The 26,699-nt window shown below is 39.4% G+C and overlaps 1 protein-coding gene across 1 annotated transcript; it reads left to right on the top strand.

Annotated features, from left to right (window-relative positions):
- Nucleotides 1-1,008: 1,008 nt before the first annotated feature.
- Nucleotides 1,009-26,597, top strand: LOC117419796 (zinc finger C3H1 domain-containing protein-like). The gene is made up of 35 exons (XM_034032916.3): nucleotides 1,009-1,964; nucleotides 3,507-3,944; nucleotides 4,731-4,798; nucleotides 4,977-5,178; nucleotides 5,488-5,723; nucleotides 6,606-6,729; nucleotides 6,995-7,086; nucleotides 7,268-7,465; nucleotides 7,826-7,990; nucleotides 8,791-8,928; nucleotides 10,412-10,530; nucleotides 11,592-11,735; nucleotides 12,222-12,396; nucleotides 12,753-12,884; nucleotides 13,413-13,955; nucleotides 14,554-14,663; nucleotides 14,980-15,111; nucleotides 15,607-15,728; nucleotides 16,180-16,281; nucleotides 16,501-16,617; nucleotides 16,798-16,972; nucleotides 17,948-18,134; nucleotides 18,579-18,770; nucleotides 18,950-19,190; nucleotides 19,808-19,913; nucleotides 19,995-20,193; nucleotides 20,491-20,585; nucleotides 21,805-21,912; nucleotides 22,045-22,149; nucleotides 22,637-22,802; nucleotides 24,357-24,457; nucleotides 24,808-24,909; nucleotides 25,066-25,105; nucleotides 25,796-25,858; nucleotides 26,004-26,597. The coding sequence occupies exons 1-35, from the start codon at nucleotides 1,466-1,468 to the stop codon at nucleotides 26,139-26,141; spliced, it is 5,874 nt and encodes a 1,957-aa protein (XP_033888807.3). The 5' UTR covers nucleotides 1,009-1,465; the 3' UTR covers nucleotides 26,142-26,597.
- Nucleotides 26,598-26,699: the final 102 nt, after the last annotated feature.

The raw sequence follows: 26,699 nt of genomic DNA, 5'->3' as shown, positions 1-26,699 counted from the left end.
GCGCTCCCTTCAACACAGCGCCCAATGAGCTCTTAAATTTCTGAATTAGTGAATGTAGTGGTTCCTAGGAGGCCATATTCCCTGAATCTCCAGGAAGCACCGCTAGGCCTCACTTCATTTTTTGTAAGTATAAAAAAGAGGTTTATTTGAAAGTCTACCAACCTGCGCTACCTTATTTACATTCTTCTAGTCTTTATTATGATCCTGAATGATTAGAAGTACGCAAGTTACCAATATCCCGGAGGGAGCTCAAGCTATGACAAAACGGGCCTCACTGAATCCATAAACACACGGTCACGAGAATTAGCATTGTAACAGGATAACTTTTGTTAGCAGCAGTATTGCGCTGCTAATCAGAAACTGTGCTTCCTTTAGTGCTTGATTTGTAGTTAATGTTGAGTAGACTGTGAAAAATCACCAGAACTAAAACTAAAGTGTAATGCACTGTCCTGAAGTTTTAGCTGCCTTGGTCAAACTCGCCCATTAAATGAAAAAAAAGAAATATTAGAAAAAATACAGGTATTTTTTATACAATTTGTACCCAGATTGTAGAGCAGTGGAATCCATTGTTGCGGTCACTAAACAGGGCGACCAGTTTTAGAGCTAATAATACCACCATGGAGATCTCTGTGGCAAAGGGGCTTCAGGTGTAACTACACAGTAGAGGCCTACACTGGATTTTGAAAGTTCATTATGAATCTCACCTTGTCTCTTATTTGTAGGGCTATAAAACAGTGGATTATACCTTTCAGTCTCCATATTTGTCCCACCAAGTCAAAGTTATGTATTATTTTTTCTTACAAACAAATCACGACTAATAAGACGGTTTAGCTAAATTGGTCTAAACATTCACACATGCATTGCAAAAAATAAAACAGTGTATACTGGTGCCCTCTTGTGAAAGCAAAAAACAGCGTCACTCGACTGTTCCGTCAACTATTTCACAATGAATCGTTTTTAAAGCACCAACAGCTATAAACAAATCATGTTAATTACAGTTAAAGTGTTGAATTTTTTAAGCAGACAGCCTCGGTTTAGGCGATTGTTGTATTACTGTAAACCATTATTTACGCTACATACGTACGTTATCTATGTTATGTATCAAAAGACCTATCTATGCTAAGGACAGTTGAATACAATTAACGGCGTGGACTATATATGTGAACACAAAAACACAAGAAATGCAATACTTCAATAGTTCTTTATGTTACAATTAGCTAACCAAAGCGACTGAAGGAAAGTAAACACGGCATATTTGCGTAAAGTGCGCAGTTTACGTCGATTATTTTAATCGGGTACTTCGGTGTGTTCTCGCGATGCATTGCAGAGCAGGCTTGGCAGTAATGAAAAAGGACGGAAGATAAGAGACGCTGTGAGAGAATTTCTGGATTCTTAATCGCCGGAACTGGCAGAACTTAGAGCATAGTAGTGCAAATTCAAAATATCCAGTCGAAAAGAACTAACAATGGCACTGAATTCGAGTAGCCGGTCCCCGAGGGAGGAGGGGGAGCTGGAAGACGGGGAGATCAGCGACGATGACAACGATGAAAACCAGCTCGTGTGCCCGGACAAGAGGCCCAGTAGCAGTAACAGCAATGCAGGGCGCTCCAGTCGGAGCTGCAAGCCTCAGCCTCGGCCACTTTCTCCACACATTAGTGGACCCGGACACGATTACCGCATGAATATGCAGTTTAACCGGGGACCCCATCCCCCCAAGTCAATCGGACACAGGCAGAAAGGTGGACCGAACGGACCGGGCAGAGCCGGTTCGGGACCGCTTTGTGAGTCTGGTCCCAGGTCTTCGTTCTGGGAGCGCAGCAACAGCGCTTTTGACAGACTCGGGCACCGGGGCCGGTGGAGTGCGGGGAGAGGAGATCGGGGAGAGAGAGGGATAGGAAGGCCGCCCCCGGGCCGAGTTGGATTTGCTGGAAGTGTTAACAGAAAGGAGTCCCCTCCCAGAAAACGTATCCTTTACAGTATTTATTTATAACAACAGCAAAAAAACAAAACAAAAAAACAACAACAAAAAAACGGGTTTGTCATAAAACCACATAGCAGCATTTTCGATATTTAATTTTTTTTTTTTTATTTATTTAAAAATTATAATAAATGTTATATCATGTAAGTGTAGTGTTAACATGGTACAGTACGGATGTGTATAGGCCTGAACAGATTATATTATTTACAGTACTATTATTTACTATTGGGGACAAATGTTCATGCAGTGTAATCTTTGTAGACTTGGTCATACCGGTAGTGTAGGCCTTTCGTACGTAAGCACTAATGAAACCGAATGCTAACAGGGAAAAAATGAATAAACGAAACCGGGGCACTTTGTGGTATTGTGTAGATGAGGCTATCTGTTTGTACAGTGTGATAGCAACAATGATATGAATACCACAATGGAATGGTATTTAGTTCGTGTTGTTGGGTAATAACCAGGTCGTTAATATGCCATCGAATCAGAAAATGCTTTTTTTTCTTTGTTTTTTTTAAAGTGAAGCCTCTAGATAATTGGAGAAAACAACGTTCTGTAACAGTTATGGAAAATGCGTCGTTTGAGAGTGCGTGCTATATTGTGATAATGAAAAAAACAAATTCCATTAGCTCGTTTTGTTTGAAACCAAAAGTTGTCCAACAGGTTTTAGGGCTGCTAGTGAATCTTTGATTGTAGCCAGTCTTTAATGCAGCAGTGTCCAATATGTGTGTTTTAATGTCATGGTAATAAGTTACACATATTGGGTACTTATCCTTCTGTTTCCTAAAACATGTAGCACAAGACCTAGATTTGTGTGGTGTTGGGGCCTGTGCAAATACACAGAAGATTGATAAGACATCAGAGAGTTTTGGGCTGGCCACAGTAGTCTGATTTGTATGGAGTGGCCCTGTTGCTAGTAGATGAATGCTAGTAATAGCTAACGTAGGGAGAAGTGGCAAGCAGGTTTGACAGAGGAAGGAGGTACACTATATGTGCCCCCTACAACCTGGAGGCTTAAACAAGACGCTAATTTCTTATAAAGTACTAGGAGATTGCACAGAAGCCTTAGCTATGGGGGTTTAGGATACTGCAGCTTTAAGACAAGTGGTTCCCAACCCTGATCCTGGGGACCCCCCTGTGTCTGCTGGTTTTCATTCAAACTGAGCTCTCAATTACTTAACTAGACTCGTAATTGAATTTATAATTAGTTTAATTAAACCTTTAATTGTTTTCAGCTCTTACAGTTGCAGATTTCAAGTTAGCTATAACATTTAAGTAACTTGAACTCTGCAACTGTTTAAGAGCTGAAAAACAATGAAAAAGGTGTAATTAATTAAATTCAGTTCAATTAAGGGTCTAGTTAAGTAACTGCAAGCTCAGCTGGAATGAAAAGCAGCAGCCACGGGTTCCCCAGGACCACTGCACTACATCATGAATACATTTGTATATTGGGCTCTAAAACACCCAGGTTTGATAACCCATCTCCCTGGAAGACAAACACAGCTAGCTTCCTTTACTCATTGCTTAGCAAAATCATTTGGGAGACCTGCGTTGAGAAAACCAAACTACAGTACAGCCAAAAATGTAAATGGTATTGAGGACAGCTTCGAAGACCTGCTTAAGAAATATAAGCAGATTCAGCATGAGCTGGAATGTATTAGGAAGGAAGAGAGGACAGCCTTTACCTCCAAAGAGGAGTCCCCGCGAAAGGAGCCAGCAGTGTCTGTGAGCGCCAGGCAGAGTATTCCAGTGCCCAGCAGTATTGAAGAAGTGGAGGGAGAAAACGCGGAGGAAGCCGTTGCTCAAGATGCCCAGAAACCTTTTCAGGCCTTCAATCTGAAGCCTTTGAGGCAGAAACTTCTGACCCCGGCTGAGCGGGATCAGATTAACAAGGTTCCTGGCAAAGAAGAACCCGCGCTAGAAGAAATTGAATTGAGCCTCGCTGAGCCCAGCAGCACTGCAAAAGGTACAGACAATCGGCCAGAAATAAAATGGACCACAGTGTTAGGGGCATTAAAGCTGTAGTAATGGCATGTAAAAAGATATATGTATGTATTTTCTTACCTCATTAGCCATAGGAGCCGCCTTGCCCAGATTTTATGTGTTTTTTTGGTTTTTTTTGGCTGTAGTGAAGACCTTTTGACCTGCTAGGAAGATTCACTCCCTGTGCAATTGCAGTCAGTATTAGGTCCATTCTAAAGCATTGGTCAGGGCAGGAAATAAGATTCATATTGTATAACAGTTTCACCCATTTCAGGTTTTAATAGGAGATTGATAGGCCACAGTGTGTAGGCAACAAGCTCAGGTTTGTCTTAAACTCACTAAAACCAGGAATGGATCAAGCTGCTTATGCAGTGGGAGTCTAGTTTCCATCCCTGGCCTTGGTTACTTCTCTTAAAATATTCTGGTATTGGTTGTAATTTGCACAGGTAATTGTTACTGTAAAATATAATAGCCCTACACTTATGGTGAGTATTAAAAAGGGTAGTATTTGAGTTAAAGCCAAAAATGTCTAAAAAAAATGCTTTTCAATCTATACTTCATCCAAAAAACAGCTTCTGATACTAAAGATAACAGTTCATCTTTATTTTTAATTTTTCCTTGCCTACTCTTAAGCCACTATCATTACATTAAAGTAGGTATTACAACCATAACATGTTCATGATGTTTTTAAAAGGATTAGCAATGTTCAGAATTTAGCATTGTTTGTTTAATTCCTGAATGAATTTTCTTTTTTGTTTGTCTTTTAAAGAGTCTGTAGAGACGGACCTGAGTATTTCCTATGCAAGCAGCAAAGAATCAGATGATCTTCCTGAGAAGGTAATATTTTATTTTATTTTTCTTAAACGTCACAGAAACCATTCTTTTGAAAAGGTGCCATTTCCATGTCCAAGCTGCAAACAAATCTGAACATGCGCTTTTAACTGAACAAAAGCTTCTGGAAAGGCGCGGTTCATACATCATCCAGTATGACCTGCATGCTCTCTGTTCCTCTAAGGAGGTCGTTAAAGACGACGATGACGAGGTGTCAGAGATGCAGCTGCGTCTCCTCGCCCTGCAGTCTGCCAGCAAGAAGTGGCAGCAGAAAGAGCAGCAGGTGCTCAAAGAGAGCAAAGAAAAACTGAGCAAAACCAGACCAGCACAGCAAAAGGGCAAAGCAGCCGTCAAACCCCACTGTGGCAAGAAAAGCAGCAGCGCAGGTGAGCATAGGTGCATGTGGTATGATTTCTCCAAAGAAACTAAAACCATTGGTGTTAAAGTTTGAGAATACTATTTTAGGATATCGTCCAAACATTTCTCCAAATATTGGGCTGCTACTTTTATTACTGTACCTATTATTTGTTAACCTTATTACAGCAATGGTAGGGAGCTGTAATCTTGAATTTGAGAGACTAATGTATACAAAGTTTTCCCTTCAGATGGCCGTTGCATGTATTGGCTAGTGCATTTCTCCACTAAGCTTGTACTAGAAGTTTGTTTTAATTTTAAATGGTGTATTTTATTATTAGGTTCAGCTGCAAAACAGGCGTGGCGGAAGCAGCAAGTGCGGACGTGGAAGCTGCAGCAACAGAAGGAGCAGGAGAAGCGGCAGAGAGAGGACGAGGAGAAGAGACGGGCGGAAGAGGAGGAGGAGCGCAGGAAACGGGAAGAGGAGATCCGCAAAATCCGAGACCTTTCCAACCAGGATGAGCAGTACAACCGCTTCATGAAGCTTGTCGGAGGGAAAAGGAGTTCGAGAAGCAAGGTAAAGTCGAAACAAAAAAGCGATTTTATTAATATCTGACCACTTTGCATAGGATACCCACATGTAATCCCACCTGTGATCCATGATAGAATATATAGTAATACTAAAATAAATTAAAGTAATTTACAAATGTTTTCCACTGAAGACATTTACTTATGTTTTTCAGTTGCCAAAGAATTGAATATGTCTGCTTTTGTATTCCTACCTTACCAGTAAGCGTTCACCCGTTTTGAAGGAACCAGCAGCAGTGGCTATGTATTACAAACTAGACTTGAGACCTCCATAACTGCTATTATTTAGGTGTACATTCCATGCCAGTGTTCTATCAGATACTGCCCTCTAGCGCCTCATTTGCTTGCATGTACCTTTACTTTTTTATTTTTACATTATTAACATCCTAAACCTTTTCTTTTTCCTACACCACCATTACAAGTTAGACACATGACTCTGCACCAGGCCAATTTGCAGGTTATTGTAATTGAAACCTAATCGCAGCAGATCTCCGCTGGGACCCTTTGGTCTTTTCTCCTTTCCCGGGGAATAGTTAGTCAGTTTGGGGACTGCAGGTCTCGGGTATTTTTAGCACAGCTGGTGGTTTTTCTTTTATTATTCTGCTAATGAGTATGTTCTTTTGCTTAATCAATGGCGCTGCAGAGCGCATCTCAGAGCTGGTGACCTGTGGTAAACAGGTGCTGTTCCTGTGCTCTCCCTTGAGGGACGTTGCCAGCCATTGTTCTCAGCAGCAGCAGCAGCCCTGCTTTAGCGGCTTTTGAAGCTAATTTACAGGTGTTGTAGTGCTTTGTAAATCGGCAGTACTTGCAGTGAGAAGAAACCCTTGCAATGGATATTACACTTTTTATAAGGTGTTCTTCGTGTTCGCAGACTTCAGACTCGGAGCACAGGAAATCTCTGAATAAACAAGGCACTGATGCTTCAGGAAACCTCTACCAGTATGACAATTATGACGAGGTTGCGATGGAAACAGACAGTGAAACCAGTTCACCAGGTAAGACGAATGTGTGTGTATTTATGTACACATTTTTAAAACCTTTAGTCTAGTATTTGGGGAAGGTGGTGCCACTACCATGTGGTGAAAACTACACAGCACAGAAGACCTGTCCACCTGTCCATATATATGTGTGTTGCAGAAAATAAATATTTAAACAAGTAGTATTCTCTGTATGGACTAGTTGTATTTGAATTTGCTCTTTTTAACACCTTTTTTTTTTTTTTTAAATCGAATAGTAATTCTTGTCACATTTTAATTTCAGTATCCTCCCCCATGCATAACCCATTCGTACCTGAATTACCACCATATTTTCAAATGGCACCCTTCCCTATGGCTTTGCCTCCACATACAGTGGTAAGTTCCAGTCTTGATTGTCTCATTATTTCATGACCTTATATTTCAATGAAGTCTCGACTTTAGGCTTACTACTCAAGTTAAACTGCTTTATTAAAAACATATTGCATGCATGTCTACATCCCATAGGTCATTCCAATAATAACTTGGATTGCTTCATTGTTCAATGCTTCTCTTGCAGACCATGCAGTCCTTGAATGAGCAGTACCTGGACAGTCTGGATCCAATGGAGCCCCCTCCGCCACTACCACCCCTTCCCCCAGACGAGCCAGAGCAACCGCCCAAACCCCCATTCGCTGATGAAGAGGAGGAGGAAGAGATGCTACTCCGAGAGGAACTTCTTAAGTCATTAGCTAGCAAACGGCCTGTCAAGTCAGAGGTAAATGCTGTGAGCAGTTGATTTCAGGCCAGCAGGTGGCGATCTTTCATAAGTTACCAGCATCCCAATGTGTTCTTAAACCCCTGGACAAAGCCTTTTCAGATCTCAGCTTCTGTATTGCTTGGTACAGAAGTTAAGACAGATATTTTAATTTAACAACAAAAAAAATAAACTCGCTTCCATTCAAAGTAGGTGTTTCTAGGTGCTAATCCCATAAATGGAGAGTCTCAATTCCTTTTACAGAGTTATGTGCTCTGTGTTTAGAAACAGGTAGTCTTAGATACTTTACTGTCTTTGAAAAAGAAGTCCATCGCAAGGAAGGGCTACAGAATGAAATATTTCCTGTCTTTCATTTTACAGGACACGTCCAGCAATAGCTCTCCACCCTCACCCCATATGACGATCACAGTGCAGTGTTTTCCAAACAGTAATTTATCAACTGTCAGTATAAATACTGCTTCTCATTCACGTTCCCCGAGTACCAGATTTGTTCGCGGACCTCCAGCCCCACGGCCCCTATTGGTGGTAAGGAAACATATATTTCTACAAATATGTTTTTTATTCAGTACTCTTTTATTATGGGTGATTATTTTAAATAAGCTTCTATTTGTAGTGGTACGTGACTTTGTAAACGTGACTTTGTAAAAGCAGCTAACTCCTTTTGAATGTTTCAGTTGTCTGTTAGTTCTGGAAGAATCTTGATATGCTTTTAAATAAATAAACAAATACAAAAAACTTTACAGAAAGAATAATGCAAGATTAATTTGCTGTTACTAGGATACCTGGGGACCCACAACGTTAGTGGGTAAATTCTTAAGAATTGTTATCTTGCGTGCTTTTGAAGGTCGGTTACTTTGTTTTTAAATTCTTACCGGTTCATGCAGGTACCAAGAAAATGGGTCTTCTGTTCATTTCGGAGTCTGCCTGTTTTCATATAGATAATTTAGTTAACAGGGATGCTCTATTCTTTTGTTAAGTGACGTAGCCTTCCCTTTTCCCTTTGTTTGATAAACATCAGAAAGCTTGCGTGCAGTACAGGTGTCGGCACAGATTATAAAATATATATATGTGTGTGTGTGTATGTGTGTATATATGTGTGTGTGTGTGTATATATATATATATATATATATATATATATATATATATATATATATATATATATAAATAATGTTTTAAATAAACAGTGCAGTAATAGTCTGCTTTTGAAGAAATAACGATCAGCTCGGTTTGTGTAGAAAAAGTAATTCAATGGGGAAGTAGATAAAGCATGAAATAGAATAATAGAGGCATGCCCGCGGTCACACACCAATGATTTTGTTTTGCAGCTTCCCAGGCACAAAGCCGTGGTTGTGCAACTGAACAATTCTGATGACAGCGAGTCTGACAGCGAATCATCCGGCTCATCCAGATTTGTCTTTGGGGGTCTTGAGTCGATGATTAAGGAAGCAAGGAGAACAGCAGAGGTATTTTTCTAATACACATTTTAAGATTTGTAATCCCTTTTTTTAAATATTTGTTGAATACTTCAGTCACAGTATTTGCACCTGACAATATGCTAATCCATTTTATATGAAACTGTCCCACTATAAATCAGCCAACAGTTCTGGTTAAAAGCTATGTCCTTTTAAAATGCATTATACGCAGTGCTTCTGTTCGGGTTCAATTAATTACATTTTTCAGTGCTTATTTTTAGCTATTTGAGATTCCCCCGAAATCCTGTGTTTTTTTTTTTTTTTCTCTTGCGGCTCTTGCTTTTTATATACTGTATGAAATTATTGTTTTCGGTTACTTTGTCACAATATGTATAGTAACTCGACAGTATTTGCTCAATTAAATAGCACCTTCTTTCCTTTGCTGTCTTCCTCAACAAAATCCTTATGGTCACGGGCACATCTTCTGGGGTTTTTGTATGTCGGCATTTTTTTTACATGTGCTGCAGTTTGGGATTTTGTTTGAAATCCTCCCTATCTAACTGTATATAGTTTTAAAGTCTCCATTCTTCCTGTAATTGTAATCTTGTTTTAAATCTCGCAAGCAGAGTCTCCAATAGAAATGTAGGAATTTGCTGCCACTCAGTAGTTGGGGTGGGTTTAAAGTATTCACATCTATTCAATGATAGATACAAGTCAGGAAGGACAGACATTGCCCAACTGCACTGGGAAAAGGTTGTGGTTTTTTTTTTTTTGTTTGTTTTTTATAAAATGGGGAAAGGGGTGAAGTCATCGTGAATTGAGTAACCATTTCCAGTGTTTTTCCATTGTTTATTGGCTACAAGCAAAAATCAGAAGCCCTAATTATAAGTAACGTCCATATTGGCAGCAGCGACACTTATTTTGCTGAGAATCTCAAACTTGAGATTTCAGTGACAAAACATTCTAAATGTTTAAACTTCAACAGGTACTATATAAACAGATTATATACATGAATATAAAATGTGTAATTTTTTTCTTTAGATGTAATGACCTGTAATACGTTCAAGTGTTCGGTGGCTGTCTCTAATCAAGTTGAGAGTGTACTGTCTCTTGCACTCTTTGTATGAAGACCCGGCACGAGAATACACTCATCATTATTAGAGATCACCACCGAACACATATAAACATACAGTGGAAGCAGCAATCCAGCTGTAGGCACATCTGCAAATGCAGCAGCACACGTTTGACATCTGGTGACATCATTCTGCTAAACTTGTTGTTGAATAAGTGAATCGCACAGTTGTGTATGAATCCGTCCTTTGAGCACAGCAAAGTGCTGGTGCTGACTTCTGCTGGGGGAGGGTCATGCAAGGTCTACGTCATTTTACTGTGCGTTTTTATCATTGATTTCATTATTCAGGGTTTTGCATTCTTATTTCATGGATAATCCTGCCAAGATCTTTTCAACATGCATTTTAAAAGATTAATATCTCTTAAAGTTAACAATTTGATGTATTTGTTTTTTAATCTGCAGGCATCTAAACCAAAAACTCCATCAAGGTCAGAGAAAGAAAACAACCAAGTAAAAACACCAGAGGCACTACCAGTTGACAAGAAGATTGAGTATAGGCTGCTGAAAGAAGAAATTGCAAGGTATTGTGCACTAAAGAATTTAACTAAACTTTCTAGTGTTTCATTCGTTTGTCCTACCACAGCTGTTGCATGACTCGTACTTTTTGTAGGATTTATGTACGACTGGAATTACTTAAGTTTTTTTTTTTTTTTTTTTTTTTAACACTAGACCCGCTGCGGTTATACTCAAACCTAAAACAACCTCAGGCAGATGTCATGACGGTTACATTTTAAACAACGTCAGTATTAAAACGAAAGACAAACAATCAGATACAACTTACGCATTTTATTCAAGCACGTTATATCAAACATCTGCACGGCCGAAACAATGTATTTAAATTAACAATTAAACATAAAAGGGTTTATTTTCTAACTTGCCACATATAAAGCACTACTTCAAAAAATGATAAACTACAATAAAATAAACATTTCAAAAGAAACTAGTTTGTAAATAGGTATTTGTACATACAAAACTGTAAAAACAAAATTATTTTTTCATTTAAAATCAAAGTAACATCTGTTTTCTCTTGCGTGTGTCACTCGGTGCAGCACAGAATCCAGGTTGAGCTGCAGCAGCCTGCTGCTTTGCAGTTTTGTGGTCAAAATGTTTCAGCCGAAGCCCTGTGGCTAGCTTAAGAAATAGAATATTATAGGTTATATTCAAGATAAAAACGTGTATTGTAAAAGGCAGTCAAAATGACTGATTCGGCGGTTCTAGCTGAGTGGGATTATAACTTCCTTATTTTCATGATCCTGCCTTTCAAACGCCGTTCAGGTATTTAATACGTGTATTTAGGAAAAGTCATAAACGGACAACCGCATAACTTTCAGACACGCAGAGTAATTTCAATTAGAAACCTAAAACCGTCAAAATGACTGCCGTGGCGGCTCTAGTGTTGAACTATTGTCTAAGTTGAGGAATAAATTCCCACAGTTGCCCCATTTCTAGTGGCCTCTAATAACTTATAATATTCAACTAAATGGACAAATGATCTGAATATGTATCAACCGGTAATTCAATTGCAGTGTCATCATTGTGTGGGTTTTTTCTATTATTTATTTTTAATTTATTTATTTTGTAGTCGAGAGCAGCAGAGGATATTGAAGTCTAGCCAGTCCAGGGGCAGCCCCTCGCCTGCCAGCTCTGACGTGGAATTAGATTTTGTTGGAAGATCTTTGGCCAACTTGCAGGTCTCGGAGGCTGAAAACAAACTGATGAAGCACAAGTAAGGACTTACCAAAAACAAGACAGCATCACTGTAGGAGGAAACGCTTGTCATCGGCTAAATGGTGGACAGTGGCTTCAAAGCCACATTTTGTAACAGAAACTGGGGGAGATGCTACGTCAACCATCGCGGTAGCTTTCTGATTGGTTTCTTATGTAATGCACAGAACACAATATTGTACATACAGGACTTTTTAAATACATTTTTTGTATCTATCTATCGATCTATCTATCGTAACAAGGAGTATATTCCACTCCCATTGTAAATTGCTTAAATGTTTCAGATAGACCTTAATGTTTGTTCTTGGATAACAAGCTCTCTAATACAGTTGATGTGTGCTTTTTACACTGCAGCTAAAAAAGGTTAGTCTGTAAAGGAGCATTACAATCACTGGACCAGCGGTTGAACTGAATCATATGTTGTGGTGTTCTGTGATTGCTGAAGCAAAGGAGGACTTTGATTTTTAGTATCTTTTATTTTCTCAAGAAATCTTCTGATGAAGGATGAAATGCTTCTGAAGCACCTTGTCCAGCAGGAGCTGAAGAAGAAGGAATCGCTCAAGGCGTCTGAATCTAAGTCTGCCGGGCTTAAGGAGCAGTTGCTGGCAACTGAAAAGATTGTTAATGCCAACAAAACGCTTTTGAAGAAACTTCAAGAACAGGTTGGCCTGAGTTCCTACTTTTAATATCATTGATGTGGTAAACTTCGAATCAAATCACCCTGTGTATGAGAATTGTTAGCTTTAGAAAATTTTTTTTTTTTTTTTTTTTTTTAAACAAAGCAAAATAAGGAGTATGAGAACTGAAAATTGGAGTTTAAATCCTAGTTCACTTATGAGGTCCTGGTTAAATAAGTGTCTGTTAAATTTGTTGGCAATACATGGTAGTCGGTCATTTATTTCTGTTAGTCAGAGCTATAATTTGTCTAAGTGACAAAGCTTTTTGTTTAAATTGCTCGTAAACTTTAAATTTTGACCTTGGCTTTGTTAGTAATTTTCTGATTGCTTTGTTCTTCCAGATCCACAGAGTACAGCATCGAGTATCTACAAAGAGAAATCAAGCTTTGAAATTTGAAAAAGATCTTGCTCAAGCCAAAGCAAACGCTGGTCATGGACAAAGCAAGCGCAAAAGTGAAGCGAATTACCTGTCGGTAAGTTTGATTGAACCGAACATCTGCTGTCTTATCTTTTACACTTTGCTGTTATCTTTATTATCCATACAAACATATGTCACAATTTAACCTCAACATGTATCTAGAGAGCGGTGTATCAGTTTGTGATAAAACTTGGTTCGGATATTCTCAAGCATGAGTTTTTACTGAGAGTAGCAGAGTCTTGGGGTAAAAAGGGTCTGCCTGTATGTTTGTCTTTACAAAAGCAAATAACTTTATCTAATTGATCTAAAACTTAGTTTCAACATTTTTTTTTATTTTTATCACAAATATCGGTGTACATTGCGCTTGCATTGTTATATGTACATAAAGTGAATGGGGGTTACATTGAATTACTTTTTCATGATGGCTGATATTTTATTTTCAGCTGTATATTGTTTACTGGGGTTAATCAAAAGTGGTTATATTGTTTTTTTTTTTGTTTTTTTTTTATGAAACAATATATAATATTTAAATATTTACAAGTTAAATCCTGTATTAAACTTGTTTTATGCTTCAATTATACAGCCAAGTAAGCTTCTCAGACTGGACCCCAATTCCCCCAGAAGCCCCGGGAAGCAGTTCACAGAGCTGATTGCCCAGGAGAAGAAACGTCTGCAGCAACTCGAGTCCGAGTACGCCCTCAAGATCCAGAAACTTAAGGAGGCACAAGCCCTGAGGAGCAAGGAGCTGTCTGCTGAGAGCGTGGTCAGCATAGAGGAGGAGCTCCCGGAGTTCAGCATCCCACAGCCCTCTCTCCACGACCTCACCCAGGACAAGCTGACCCTGGACAGCGAGGAGAACGAGGTGGAGGACGAGGTGCTGTCCCCCTCGGTCAGAGAACGGAGGCGCTCCTTCAGGGAGTCCAGCGCCTTCACCAAGCCCAACCTTAAGCACACAGAGAGCCTCAGCAAACCCGCGAAAAAGACAGCGGGGGAGCCGGAACTGTTCCTGGGATTGAACGTGGACGACCTGCAGAAACTCTACAAGGAAGGGGACCGCTTGAAGGAGCTGCTTGAGAAAAGCACCGCCCCGATGCTGGCGTTGACGGGCCCGCCAGCGCGCGGACAGGTAACAGCAGAATTGAGTGAACGGCATGTGTGCACATGTGGCTTGAAGTACGCACTAGCCCAGCACCCAGTCCTGGAGTTTGATGATAAATAAATAAATAAATTAATTAATTGTTCCTCTCCTATAAGAACATAAATTCAAGAACAAGAAAAGGCCTTGCTCGCTTTTCTGCTGGCGTGGTCCGTTTAGCAATCAGGAGAGTTAAAACAAAAACCTCTAACCAGGTTAGTAGGGGAAATTAAACCTCTGGGAATCCGTGGCTAGACAGACTGCCCTTCCTCCAGGCGGCTAGCTAAAGGTGTTATTGTGGTCACATGTAAGTCTATTCTTGAAGGATCCAATGGTCTCTGCTTCAACAACTCTGTCTGCCAGCCTGATAGCAGTTAGTCCATGCTGTGCTATAACTGCAATCCCTTCAGTCTATTAACCTACGCTTGTTACCTATACACTGGGGCTCATAGTAAAACCAGGAATGGGTGAAAATGATATGCAATATGAGTCTTATTTCCATCCCTGCTGTATGCACATACACATACAGTTGAGTGATAGAAAAGTAATTTTCTGCCGTATACATTATTTTAATTTTTTTTTTGTGCAGGAGGTTCCTGTAGATTTGGATACAGTAATGACTCAAACAGTACGTGGGGACCTGAAGCCAGCCTCATTTGGACCCTATCATAGCCCTCTTCTTGTTTTCAAATCATACAGGTATGATATCCCAGGACATTTCTATATTTTAACTTGTTGTGATTTTCTGTATCTGGGTTATTAAAAAAATTAAATAAGCATTTCCGTTAAGAAGGGCCACCATATTGTGCAAGGGTTTTGGTTTCTGGATGATGGAGACTAAACGTTTTGTCAGATGTTTGGTGCACAGCTATATTCTATGATTCGCTCTGTCAAGTTGAATTATGGATATCATTCAAATTCATTTGACTTAGCAATGGGATTGGATACATTGTTATATTAGTTATTTGATATCCACAGTTGTGCTTTTAAGGTTATTATTATTTTTTTTTTCCAGGTTTAGCCCATATTTCCGTACCAAGGAGAAGCTATACCTCAGTTCAGTTTCGTACAGCAATATCATTGAGCCAAAGAAGTGTTTCTGTCGGTTTGATTTGACTGGCACATGCAACGATGATGATTGTCAGTGGTAAGTGGCCACACCACAAAATGTGTCTGTTCAGAGCAGCAACTTCCACTGCACTGTTGACAGAGCTACTTCACAGTACTTTTATCACCATGTCTTTACCTAAGCTCTCTGAGAGCAGACATTGACACTCAGTTAAGAAACATTCCCTCGCTTACTTGTTTGTATTAGTGTCCATATAGTCATCACTCTGTCATTCATTCATTGTTGCCACCAGCAAAGTTTTAAAGAGCTTGAGTGCATTTTCACACAAACTGTATTCTGGTAGAACGTCGGCTACAATCAAGACCCAGAAGTCCATTGAAAAGCAAGTTTCTAAGTGGTGAAAATGTACTACAAAACACAGTTTTTAGAGGCAGCAAGCTGTAGTTTAATTAACAGGGTTTCATTTTTTTGCCCACAGCTTTATTCAGTGTCTTTTTATGTAACTGTGTTAAGATCTACGCCCTAATATAATATGTAAGGCACCACTCCTTAAGTGTAGTTGTTATTTTTCAGGCAACACATGAGGGACTGCACTTTAAGTAGAAGCCAGTTGTTTCAAGACATTCTTTCCTATAACTTACCTGTGGTTGGCTGTTCAGAAACCAGCACTGGCGAGGAAATCAGTGTTGCAACAGGTAAAGTTTCTGTTCTGTTTTATGTAACTTTTTTTATGATGAAGCATTGCACACAAGCCTAACATGTTTGAGGTGCAGGCATCTCGTTTCTGACAAATTACCAGCTACTAAATTATTGTCTTCTACAAAACACACCATAAACTGCAGAAATAGAAAGGGGGAGACTTTTTGACCTTGATTAAACAAGGTAAATAGACACAGTGGCTAGATAATATAGGAAGTATAGCCTCCTTATAGATCTTATTTATCCATGTATTTGTGAAGCAATCTTGTGCATGTGAGGGGATTGTTATAAAAATATACAGCTGTGAAGATCAGAGGAATGTCTAGTACAGTTTGGGGTTCTGATGGCTCTGGTTCAGTAAATACATTTTAGAAATTTTGAAAAAGGTCAGCAAAACATGTTCATGAACTGTCAGGAATGCATTTTAAAGTAAGTGTTGTTTTTCAGAAAAATACCTTGACAAACTGTTTGGTATGAACAAAGATCGAATGGCAACAGACCCAATGGCTGTTCTGCTTGTGAGCAAAATAAACGAAAGCAAGAGCCACAGTAAGTATTTAAATATGAGTTTGTTTGAAGGGTAGGGTGCGTCCTTTTTCAGGGGATAAAGTTTACTTGGTTTTGCAGCAGTTCTTATGTTTTAATATCTTTCCCATGAAAAACTGATTGGGTTTAGAAAGAATTGCAATTACACAAAGTTCCTGAATTTGCTTGCATTGGATTTATTTATTTTATGGATTTATTTATCCATTTATTTCCACCGCCAAGCCCCACCTTATACAACTTGCAAAGAGTTAAGGAAATGGAGACCACAACAGCGGAGAAAACCTGACCCAAACAGCAGCAGCAGTGATGACGAAGAAAGCAAAGGATCAGTCAGATATGGTGAGGACCCCCCCCCCCCCCCCCCCCCATACACAGTTACAATTTAGGTCATCTGTTTAATTCTGATTGGATCAAAGGAAAAGTAACTGTGCATGCAGTACTACATACCAGCAAAAGATAATCCAGTTTTGTCTTTGTTTCCAACTTTTCTTTCTGAACTTGGAGCTCTTTGTGTTGCAGATCGCTCTTGGAAAGCCAGCTGTGCACTCGATGTGTGCGTAACTCCCGATGATGTCAGATACTTCACAAGTGAAACGGACGACATCTCCAACTTGGAAGCAAGTGTGGTGGAAAGTCCTAGAGATGTCCAGCTATGGATAAAACTGGCATACAAGTACCTCAATCAAAAGGAGAGGCAAGTCATTTTATGCTATATATTTATATATAGAGAGAGAGAAAGCAATTACTCAATGTTGTGTTTTTGTGTGTGTGTGTTTTGATGTGTATGTGTTAAGGTACTTCGACTACGAGTTAAGGAGATGCTTTTCTGTTCAAATATGCCAGCCATAGACATTTTGGAATGTGGCCTAGACCTGCCAAAGTGTTCTGAGCAGAGCAGTTCCTGAATGTTTCGTGTGAAACACTATTTTATAAACAAGAAAGAAATGTAGTAACTGAGTGATTTGAAATGAGAACCACTCCGAATGAGTTCAGACATCATAAAAATATCAGGGGACAGTAAATGAAATTTGAAGCTATACTTGCTCTTTACATTTTTAAATACAATAGTAATCAAGTGGGGGGGGGGGGGGGCTGTTTTAAGATGTGTGTCTGTGTCTGAGATCACCCACTTTCTCCATGGTATTGTTCACCAGTGAAGCATGAACTTGTGACAGTTCTGGTTTCCGCAAGCAGTAGGCGATACACTGTGGAGGCGTTTGAAAGGTTTTATAAATGTAATTTATAAATATAATTTGTTTGACCAGCTACTGAATATGCAGGTAATTGGTATTGTTAAAGGTCATTTCATACCGCACCCTTTTTTTTTTTTGCGTGCAACTGTTTCTGACACCCAATAATTGACGTGCTTGTTGACTGTCTTGGCAGAATCAGAAATGCTCTAATGTTGTCATTCTTTGATGCGTTCATGATTGCACCTGTAAAATACAAATCGTGTATAACCCAGATATCTGTGTGCTTTTGGGTGTCTGCTGTTGGCGGTGTGCAACATTTAAGAACAAAAAAATTACAGACCAGAAATGCTTCAAAGTTTCTATGCTTTGAGAGAAATGTTGGTACCATAAAAGCTGCAGCATGATTTGATGTACACCAACACAGACTACATTTCATGGACAAAATCTAAAATGTGTGTTTGTTGCTCTCCCGTCAGTACCCCGTCGGAATGTTTGGATTCTGTCTTAAATACTTTGGCTAGAGCACTTGAAGACAACCGAGAGAATCCCGAAGTTTGGTGTCACTACCTCAATCTTTTCGCCAAACGAGGAACAAAGGACGAAGTGCAAGAAATGTGTGAGACAGCAGTGGAGTATGCTCCTGACTATAAAGTGTGGTGGAACGTAAGTCAGGCTTTCTGAATCGTGAAATTTTAGAAACACTTGAGAAATGAAGAGGACTGTTTTAAGATAGTAAGTCAGGAAGTCAAATGTTTCGGCTAGTGCTTCTACATCAGAGTTCTACTTCATTCTGAATCTGAAATACAGGTACGATGTTGCTGTCTGCATCAATGCGATTTATTATTTTTTGTCCACTGCACATTACTTGCATCACTAATATTTGTATCAGCTTGCCAGGTATTTTAAGTATTTGGATTTGGACACACAGCTCTAATATCTGTTCACCTACCAAGATTGCTATATTAACAGCTAAAGTAATATTTAAGTATACATTTCTTGAAACAAAAGTTGTTTATAGATTTAAATAAATCTGCAATGAAATGTTAGAGTTGCTCAAGAGTAAGCAGTGGACAGTCTTGCAGCTTCATGCATACAATATTTTTGCAGTTCCTGAACTTGGAGACTTCGTTTGATGGCAAGGACTATGTCTGTGGTAGGATGTTGCAGTTCCTACTTGGGACAGCAGAGGGAGACAACAAATCGGAGCTGCTGTCGTTTCAGTTGTTGGAGTCGCTACTTTATCGAGTGCAGCTCAGCCTGTTCACTGGCAGACACCAGAACGCACTAGCCATCCTGCAGGTGCGTAGGGTCCCAGGGCAGTTTAAGAGTTAGAATATGATGGGTAAGGTTTGTATTCATTGGGTTGCACACCATATTCCTTTTTTGGGGATGGGTTAAAACTGCAATATTTTGCATGCTGTAAATTGCATTGCTGAAAACAGTGTCGAGGTTAACATAATAAATTCTGTTTATTTCAGAATGCATTAAAGTCGACTGATGGTGAAAGAAGCCTCGCAGAACACCTTATCCTCAGTGATCGCTGCCTGGCCTGGTTGGCTTATATACATCTTATTGAATTTAATAGCCTCCCTGGTAGACTGTACGATCCAGCTCACGCCAACCCTGCAAGGATAGTTAATAAGGAGCCCTTCTTAATCCCATGGCAATCTCTGCAAGATGTAAAGACAGATCCTGACATGCTGTTTGCTTTGTTTGAAGGTAGGTGTAAACTGCTGGTTGACATTCATTATTGAATGAGTAGAAGCTCCTGAGGGGTGGATTTAGTAATAATACTGCGTAGTTCTGCTTGATAAACCACTATTATTTTGCACCTGGACTGGCCTGTGTTGGAAGAGAGATATCTAGTTAACACGCACCTGGATTTTTCCAAAGCACAAAAAACTAATTCTAAACATAACCGTTCATGAAAACATGTATTGTGAGTCAAGAATCGATTCGCCATCATAGGTCCAATAAAGTTCCAGCCCAAACCATTCCAGATACCAAAAAGTGTCAACTGTTTCTTGTACAAAGTTCTGCATTTAAGTTTTTGTCCCACTATAATGCTGTAACACTGTGATATAAAATTAACTACTAGACAAAGTCAGAACAAAAAGTGTAGTGTGTGAAATGTTTACTGCAGTACCGTGACCCTGCCATGTCCCTGAATGTAGACCTTGGCACTGCAGTTTGTGTGTGTTTTATTTAATTTTTAATCACTGACGACCTTGAGGGCAGGTGCCACTTATCTAAGTTAGATATGGCACTGCAGATTTAAAATATATATATATATATATATATATATTATAATGATGAGCTTTTTCCCTTTCTTTTAGATGCTGTACATGCATGTAGCGATGAGAGCCTGTCACCTGGTGAGAGGACTGCTGCCTGCCTGCCTATATATAGAAATATGATTGTGTTGAATCAGGTTTTGGACAGGTAAGCTTTTTTTAGTTTGATGGAAATCTTACCTTGTTTGCTCACTTTTAACAAGCTGGTAATGTGCTTCTGTTTGTTTAGGTGGGAGGCAGCTGTCAAGCTTTGTGAGACTCTGTTAGTGCCTTGTCCTGACTGTTGCATGCTGCTGGAATCTCTGGCACAGCTATATATAAAAAGACAGGAAGCAGATAAAGCCATTGATGTGTGGCTTGGTGCTTTCAGGAAGAATCCTCACAATGCCCAGATCTTTTATTCTACCTGCAAGTTTCTTGTGTTGCAGGTATGTGCTACAGATGCATAAAAGGTTTATTTCTGTGCCTTAAATAGTCTGATTTTAAACATGTCTGAAGTAATGTATTCACTTCTTCCACTTTGCTACTTGATAGAGGAGTAGTAACCAACCTCTGCCCTTGTTTTAAACGAATGCCATGGATAACAATGCACCAGTGCAATGTAGATGATTCTACCACTTGCATGTAACACTTTGCAATAAATAAGTATATCATGGCGTATAGCCTGAATATTTAACACGCAAGTCTGAGTGAACTAATCTTATCTCTCTTTCCCCCCTACACAGGAAAAATCACATAACTTAGCCCCTCTATTTCAGGAATTTGTTATGTCTTTCTGTGAAAGTACAGCAAGCGAGCAGCATCCTGTAAATGTACTGCGGTAGGTGGTGGTGTGTTTTTTTTTTTTTTTTAAGGGATGGGTTGAGAAAAGTGAATACAATGATTTGCATTGTTGTTCATCAAATGAAGTCCTCTGCTTCAAAAACACTTATCTCTGCTGTGATGATGCTCTTGTAAATGGTAGTTATTCACGTATGCTGTAAGTTGAGGAAGCAAGCAGCATTAGGCATTTTAATGGGACAGGAAGGTGAACGCAGAACTGGCGCATGAAGCGTTCTCTCGTAGTAAAACAATTTCATCACACCTTTGATACCCTTTCAATTCTTAAGTAAACATTATTCACAATGAAATTAAGTGCAGGAGAATGGAGACTTACTACAATGCAAGATTGCATGTTCAACGAGGCATAAAGGTATTTATTGCAGTAAATAATGTTGACAAATGCACACCTCTGCAGACAGTTATACAATGAACTGTTCTTTTGCTTTTACCCATGTAAACGGCTGAAACTGTCATTACACAGCAGTAACCCTTTTGCCATTTCAAAACGAAGGGCTGTCAAAAGCTTGTCCTGTCAGAAATCGCCTTGCAGGCCAGGGTTTAATGTACACTGTCTACAGCTAACACCATTTAGCGTTTATAGTTTTATTGGCAACTTCACTAATCGCAGTAAAACAGTAACAATGTGCCATTGTTGGCTCTTGCTCCTTTGATGGTTAGAAGTGATTATCTAAGGCCAGGAAAGGTGATGGGCATTAAATCTAGGCTGTAAGAAAATGCTTAAGTGTGTTTTATTGATGCCTGAAGGGAGTGATGATGAGTGACACGGCTAGAACGTGGGACAGGTGTTGGGACTGTTGTGAATGAGTGCATTCACAACAGTATCTGTATGACTCTGTATTGTGTGTTGTTTGGAAATGTGCCGGCAAAAAAACAATGAGCTCAACTGAAAATCTAAATGGGGCCCTGTTGTTCTTATTGCAGTGTTATAAAGGTTTTTTTTTATTATTTTGTATGTGGAAATAAACCAGGGATCTGGGATCTTCTTTCACTTATGGACTTGGGTATCGACCTATTTTTGTGGTTCTGCTCTGGTTTTCAGGTGGTTCATCTTGTCCACAACATGTAGTCTAATGCCAAAAACAATGCAATACACAAAACATGCTGCCCATGTTAATCCATTATCTTAATGTGTGGAAAACGTGCAATATGCTTAGCAAGTTAAGTTAATTATCTCCCTTTTTTAATATATATTTTAGATATCTTCTAAATGTCCCACTGCAGTATAAATTCACAGCCCCTTGTGTTAAACAAGAACTCAGTGATCAGCTTAGCATCCAGATTCCCTACATGTGGCTCATCGACTGGTAAGTAAAACACATTGTTTGTATTTGATACGATATGTTGTAATTTAGGCGAGACAACTTTTAATCTGAATGTTTCAACAGCATTGTAATCTTTGTGTTTTTAAAACGCTGAATCTCATTGTCAACATACAGCTTGTGGCAGACTATCCATGCCAGTGTGGGAGACGCAGTGGATGCTTTTGAGAGGGCTTTGGGCACAGTGATGCAGCAAGACGTGGTGCAGAAACTTTGGCTGGAGTAAGTAAATGATTTAAATTTTTTTATTCCCCCCCCCCAATTAATTTTGAGTCTGCTGAATCACCTGTAATATAAATCACCCAGCTCGTCTTAAACTCGTGTTAGCAGAATCTAGGACAGGTGTTTCATCCTGTTTGCCTTGTTCTCCTTGATTTGTCCTTTTTTAGAATGTCTCCCCTGCAGTACCCAAAGTTGCAAAAGTAAGCTTGCTGCTTACTAACAGTTCTGTAGTGCTTGCTCCTCAGCTGTAGCACAAAAGTATCTGCTTTTAATCCTTGTAGGAAAGGCCTGTATGGGGATAATGCTGATTGTGTTACCAATTGCATATACTTACAAGAGCCACAACCCCTTCTTGTGCTGTATTACCAGTGGCCCTGTTGCCTCTGTGCATGCATGTTGTTTTGTTTTATGAATAATAGTTAATGCAGCAGCGTAGTCATTTTTGGTATGTTGCCTAAAACTCTTGACAGTCCTGTTTTCTTTCCAGTTATCTCCTTTTTACTAGCAGTAAACTCATTGGATCCAAAACTAAGAACCGAGACTTCAAAATGTTTACAGATCTCGTGCATAGATGCCTGGTGACTGTCCCCACGAGATTTATTATTCCTTTAAGTTCGGCAGATTACTGGACCAACTTTGAGTTTCACAATAAGGTAAAGAAATTCCTATTGTGTTGCACTAAGCATCCTGTCGGTCATCTGCTGTCCAGATGGTTAAGAAGTTAAGCCTTTGCATTACATATGGAAAGTCCTGTGCTTCAATACATTTCTGATATCAAAGCTGTGCTTTCTAAATTGTGTGTGTGTGATATATTACACAGTGGAACATTTGAACATTTCACATCAGACCGTCACATAACCGCCCTGAACAGTTAACTGCCCACGCTTAGTACAGGGGTAATGGCGTCAGCAGCATGTGCAGCATCCGCGATGGCGACAAAAGAACGTGTGTTGTTTTTAACAATCCAACAAAAACTGGAAATTCTCTCAAGACTTAAAGGGAGAAACTAGGGAAAAGATTTTGGGGTAGGTGAAAATACAATGACAGATTATTAAGAAGACAGAACCAAATCTAAAGTCGTTCAGTGCTTGCAAACAAAGAAAGATAATACAAGGTGCTCAAGATGATCAGCTGGACAACGCAGTACCTGGTTTGTACAGAGAAATGAAGGGATGCCAGTATCTGGTCCAATTCTGAGCGATAAAGCCAGACAGTTAAGCGCTATGCTGCACGGCGATCCTCCATTTCAAGGCTTTTTAACTAGCTTACCTGAAGCGCTTTAAAGCAGCTTAACAGGATACGACAGCTGTGTATCGAAGACAAGAAACTCTGCAGCTGCAGAAGCGGCAGAGGCAGACCCAGAATAGCTAATGCTTGTCCGATCATTGGTTAACATGGTTGCATAAAAGAGATCATTTCAATAGAAAACCATTAAGGACTTCTTTAAGAGTTAAGAAGCCATCAAATGTAAGTTACTGTTCATTTAGTACCCCTTGTTTTGTATTTTTTTAAAAAGCTTTTATATTGTTAACCACATAGCAATATATTCTTAATCTTGTTTACATTCACTTACTTTTTAAAGTATTTCCCCATGTTTTAAAGCAGTTGGCGCTTTTATTTTTTTAAGTAACCTATGTGTAAATGTAATTTTCTATATATGTTCACAAGTCCAACATTTTCACATATCCGCCTATACCCCAATCAACAGTGAGTTGGATATGCGATGATGTGCTGCTTATATAAAATCTCTTGTCTGTGCTGGTTTTAGTAAACCAGGTTGTCTGACATGAGACTTGGCAAGAAAAAAATGCTCTGAATTTTGCTGTTCAAACGAGAATAGGAATCAACGGAGGCAACCTTTTTATTGGTGGTCACCCGTGAACTGCAGTGAAGCATGGGCCTTGATCTGTTCAGAAACTGTTGCTTTATTCTGATGTTGCCATTGTCAATTAGAACCTAGATAATGGTGTCATTTATATTCAGATTTTTTTTTGTAAGTTAGTAATGCCAATTAGGTAATTAAATTTTAACCATGTTGACCAATGGGAATTATTTTGAGGCGGGTCATTGATTAATTTCAAACCAATTGGCTATGGAGGTCCCCTTCACACCTTCCTTTCGTCCAGAGTACTGTGACTAAAGACGTAGCAGTCGACACTTTAGAAAGACTCCCTAACCCTTCATATTGTTTACTGTGTGTTCTGCAGGTCGTATCCTTCTATCTGAGCTGCCTTCCTAAGTCTCAACATTCCAAGGCTCTGGAAAGATTCAGATCCGTCATGCCAGCTAATACTGACCTGGCACTAAGGTACTGACAGATTTGGGTGCTGAAAGTGCATACCTACAGTACTCTGACTGTTATTATGGTAGGAGAACGATAACCCAGCTCGTTTATTGTTTGTTTCAAAAAGGGGAGGAGTTGTCATCTCTGTAGTCTTCACCATCCAATCCAATCTGAGAAGGGTGTCTTTATAATGTTGCTCTAGAATCAAATGCTTTTCTGTGAAAAGCATTTGTTTTGGGGAGGTGGGGGTAGATAGTGACATTATGTGTGTTTTTGTTCCCCTAAGCTTTGTTTCACAACATACACAAGTGGTTGTGTTTATTTATTGTGTTTAAGTCTGTGATGTAGCTGAATTAACATGTTTTATTTTCTAGGCTGCTCTGGCAGGAATGGCATGATGGGAACATTCAGCATCTGAAACACCAAGCCAGAACTCTGACCAGCAGCACCCCAATGTGTTTGACCATCTGGAAAATGTAAGGGAATTTCAATTAGTTCATCAAAGCATGTTTTTCATTTCTCTCGCCCCATGACGTGATTGTATTTAAGCAGGGAAAAAAAAAGCGTATTTTGTTTTTCAATTGCTATGCTTTATGGGGTCAGCTGACATCAAGTGTTTTGTTTTCCCTCAGTGCCATTGCTGTTGAAAAAGAGCTCAAGGGACTGGCAGAGGTGAGTTGATCTGTGTGTGTCCCTGCTTGTGAAGTATGGAAGATGTACATTTTTTACTTAGTATTATCTTAACCCTTTTGAGGTACAAGGGACATATGTATCCCACAAATAAAATTAAGCTAACTTTTATTTATGCAATGAGGTGCAAGAAACAGGGTTTTCCGACTGGTTGGATCTGGTCGTCCAGATTGTCAGTTTCCTCCTCGTGATATTGGAGTCCCTCCTCGGATGTATTTTAAGAAGAAAACGTTTTGAACAAGCGCTCAATCCCTTGTGTCCCTGAAGGGGTTAGGGGACATGCACGATGTGTGTGGGTTGTACTCATTTTGTCATGAAGAACCTGGGCAGCTTTGTCAAAGTTCCCATTTATTTATTTTCGTTAATCGGGAACGTCCGTGAGAAACGCTAATTGCTAATTTAGTTTGTACCAGGTTGAAAATATTTTGATGCTGGTCTGGACTCTGATTAAAGGCCCCTTTCACATTAGATACTTCAGACCTGTGCCGTAACCCTACCCGTCTACATGTTTAGGACAATGTGTCAGTTTAGGGTACAGGAAGCTCGCAGTGGGTGCCTTTTGTAAAGGGGGTGTGCTGTCCACCTCTATAACCTGTTAACATTGTAAAATAAGGTGTTGATCTGTTTGTGTGGCACTGACTGTGCCCCGCTGTCTGATTTGCTCTCTTTCAGGCCCGTCACCTTTATCGACAAGCTCTCCAGAAGCTGCCTCTTTGTGCCACACTATGGAAAGATGTAAATTTTTCCTTTTTCCCCCCTCCCCCAATATAAATAATTTAAATAAGTATTTAATATATTATAACCATTTTAATGTGCTACTGGTTTGCTGACAAGGTCTTTGTGCATTCCCTGTTTTTTTTTTTGTTTTGTTTTTTTCCAGCAACTCCTGTTTGAAGCTTCGGAAGGAGGTAAAACTGATAACCTGAGAAAGCTTGTTGCCAAATGCCAAGAGGTTGGAGTCAGTCTAGACGAGCTCCTAAATTTAAGCTCAAACCGACCAGAGGGAAAGGATCACTGACGCAGGGGTACAGTTAGTCTTCTGTCCCCCAAATCCGAATGGCCAAATGAGAATAATTCTCTCAAGAAAAATAAAAATAAAAAGTCTGTGAGAGGCAGACTGCACCAGCTGTCAGTACTCCCCAATACAGTATTCTTTCCTGGAGCCAGGGAACATTTCCAAACCAGATGCCCAACAGTCAAGAAATACAAACTCCTCCTGATTGGCCCAAATCTGGGTCCTTTATAGAATCTCCTTACATCATGTACGTAAGTATGGTTCTTCAAAATGATACACATGGTTTTAACTTATTTTTTTTTTGGGTCTTTTTGTCTTTTTTTTTTTTTTTTCTTTTACAATATTTTTTTTTGGTACTGTCATTGAATTTACTTGAAGTTCAAGTTCATACTCGTGACATCTTTCTTTGGTGTTAATGTTTACATGTTTATTAGGACAGCCAAGTGGGGGAAAAAATATCTAATTTTTATATTTTGCTTTATCTTAAATATATATCGTGTGTGTGTGTATATGTGTGTGTGTGTGTGTGTGTGTGTGTGTGTGTGTATATATATATATATA

The sequence above is a fragment of the Acipenser ruthenus genome, chromosome 14 (assembly GCF_902713425.1).
Source record: "Acipenser ruthenus chromosome 14, fAciRut3.2 maternal haplotype, whole genome shotgun sequence".
NCBI classification, from domain to species: Eukaryota; Metazoa; Chordata; class Actinopteri; order Acipenseriformes; family Acipenseridae; genus Acipenser; species Acipenser ruthenus.
Note: the sequence above shows the minus strand (reverse complement) of the source record. Positions and strands in the feature narration are given on the sequence as shown.

Bases quoted from the DNA above. Each gene is read 5' to 3' on its own strand.
- LOC117419796 (XM_034032916.3), top strand. From the start codon at position 1,466: ATGGCACTGAATTCGAGTAGCCGGTCCCCGAGGGAGGAGGGGGAGCTG. The intron at 5,724-6,605 runs GTAAAGTCGAAA...TCGTGTTCGCAG, and splicing joins AAAGGAGTTCGAGAAGCAAG to ACTTCAGACTCGGAGCACAG. The intron at 15,112-15,606 runs GTAAGTGGCCAC...GTTATTTTTCAG, and splicing joins AACGATGATGATTGTCAGTG to GCAACACATGAGGGACTGCA.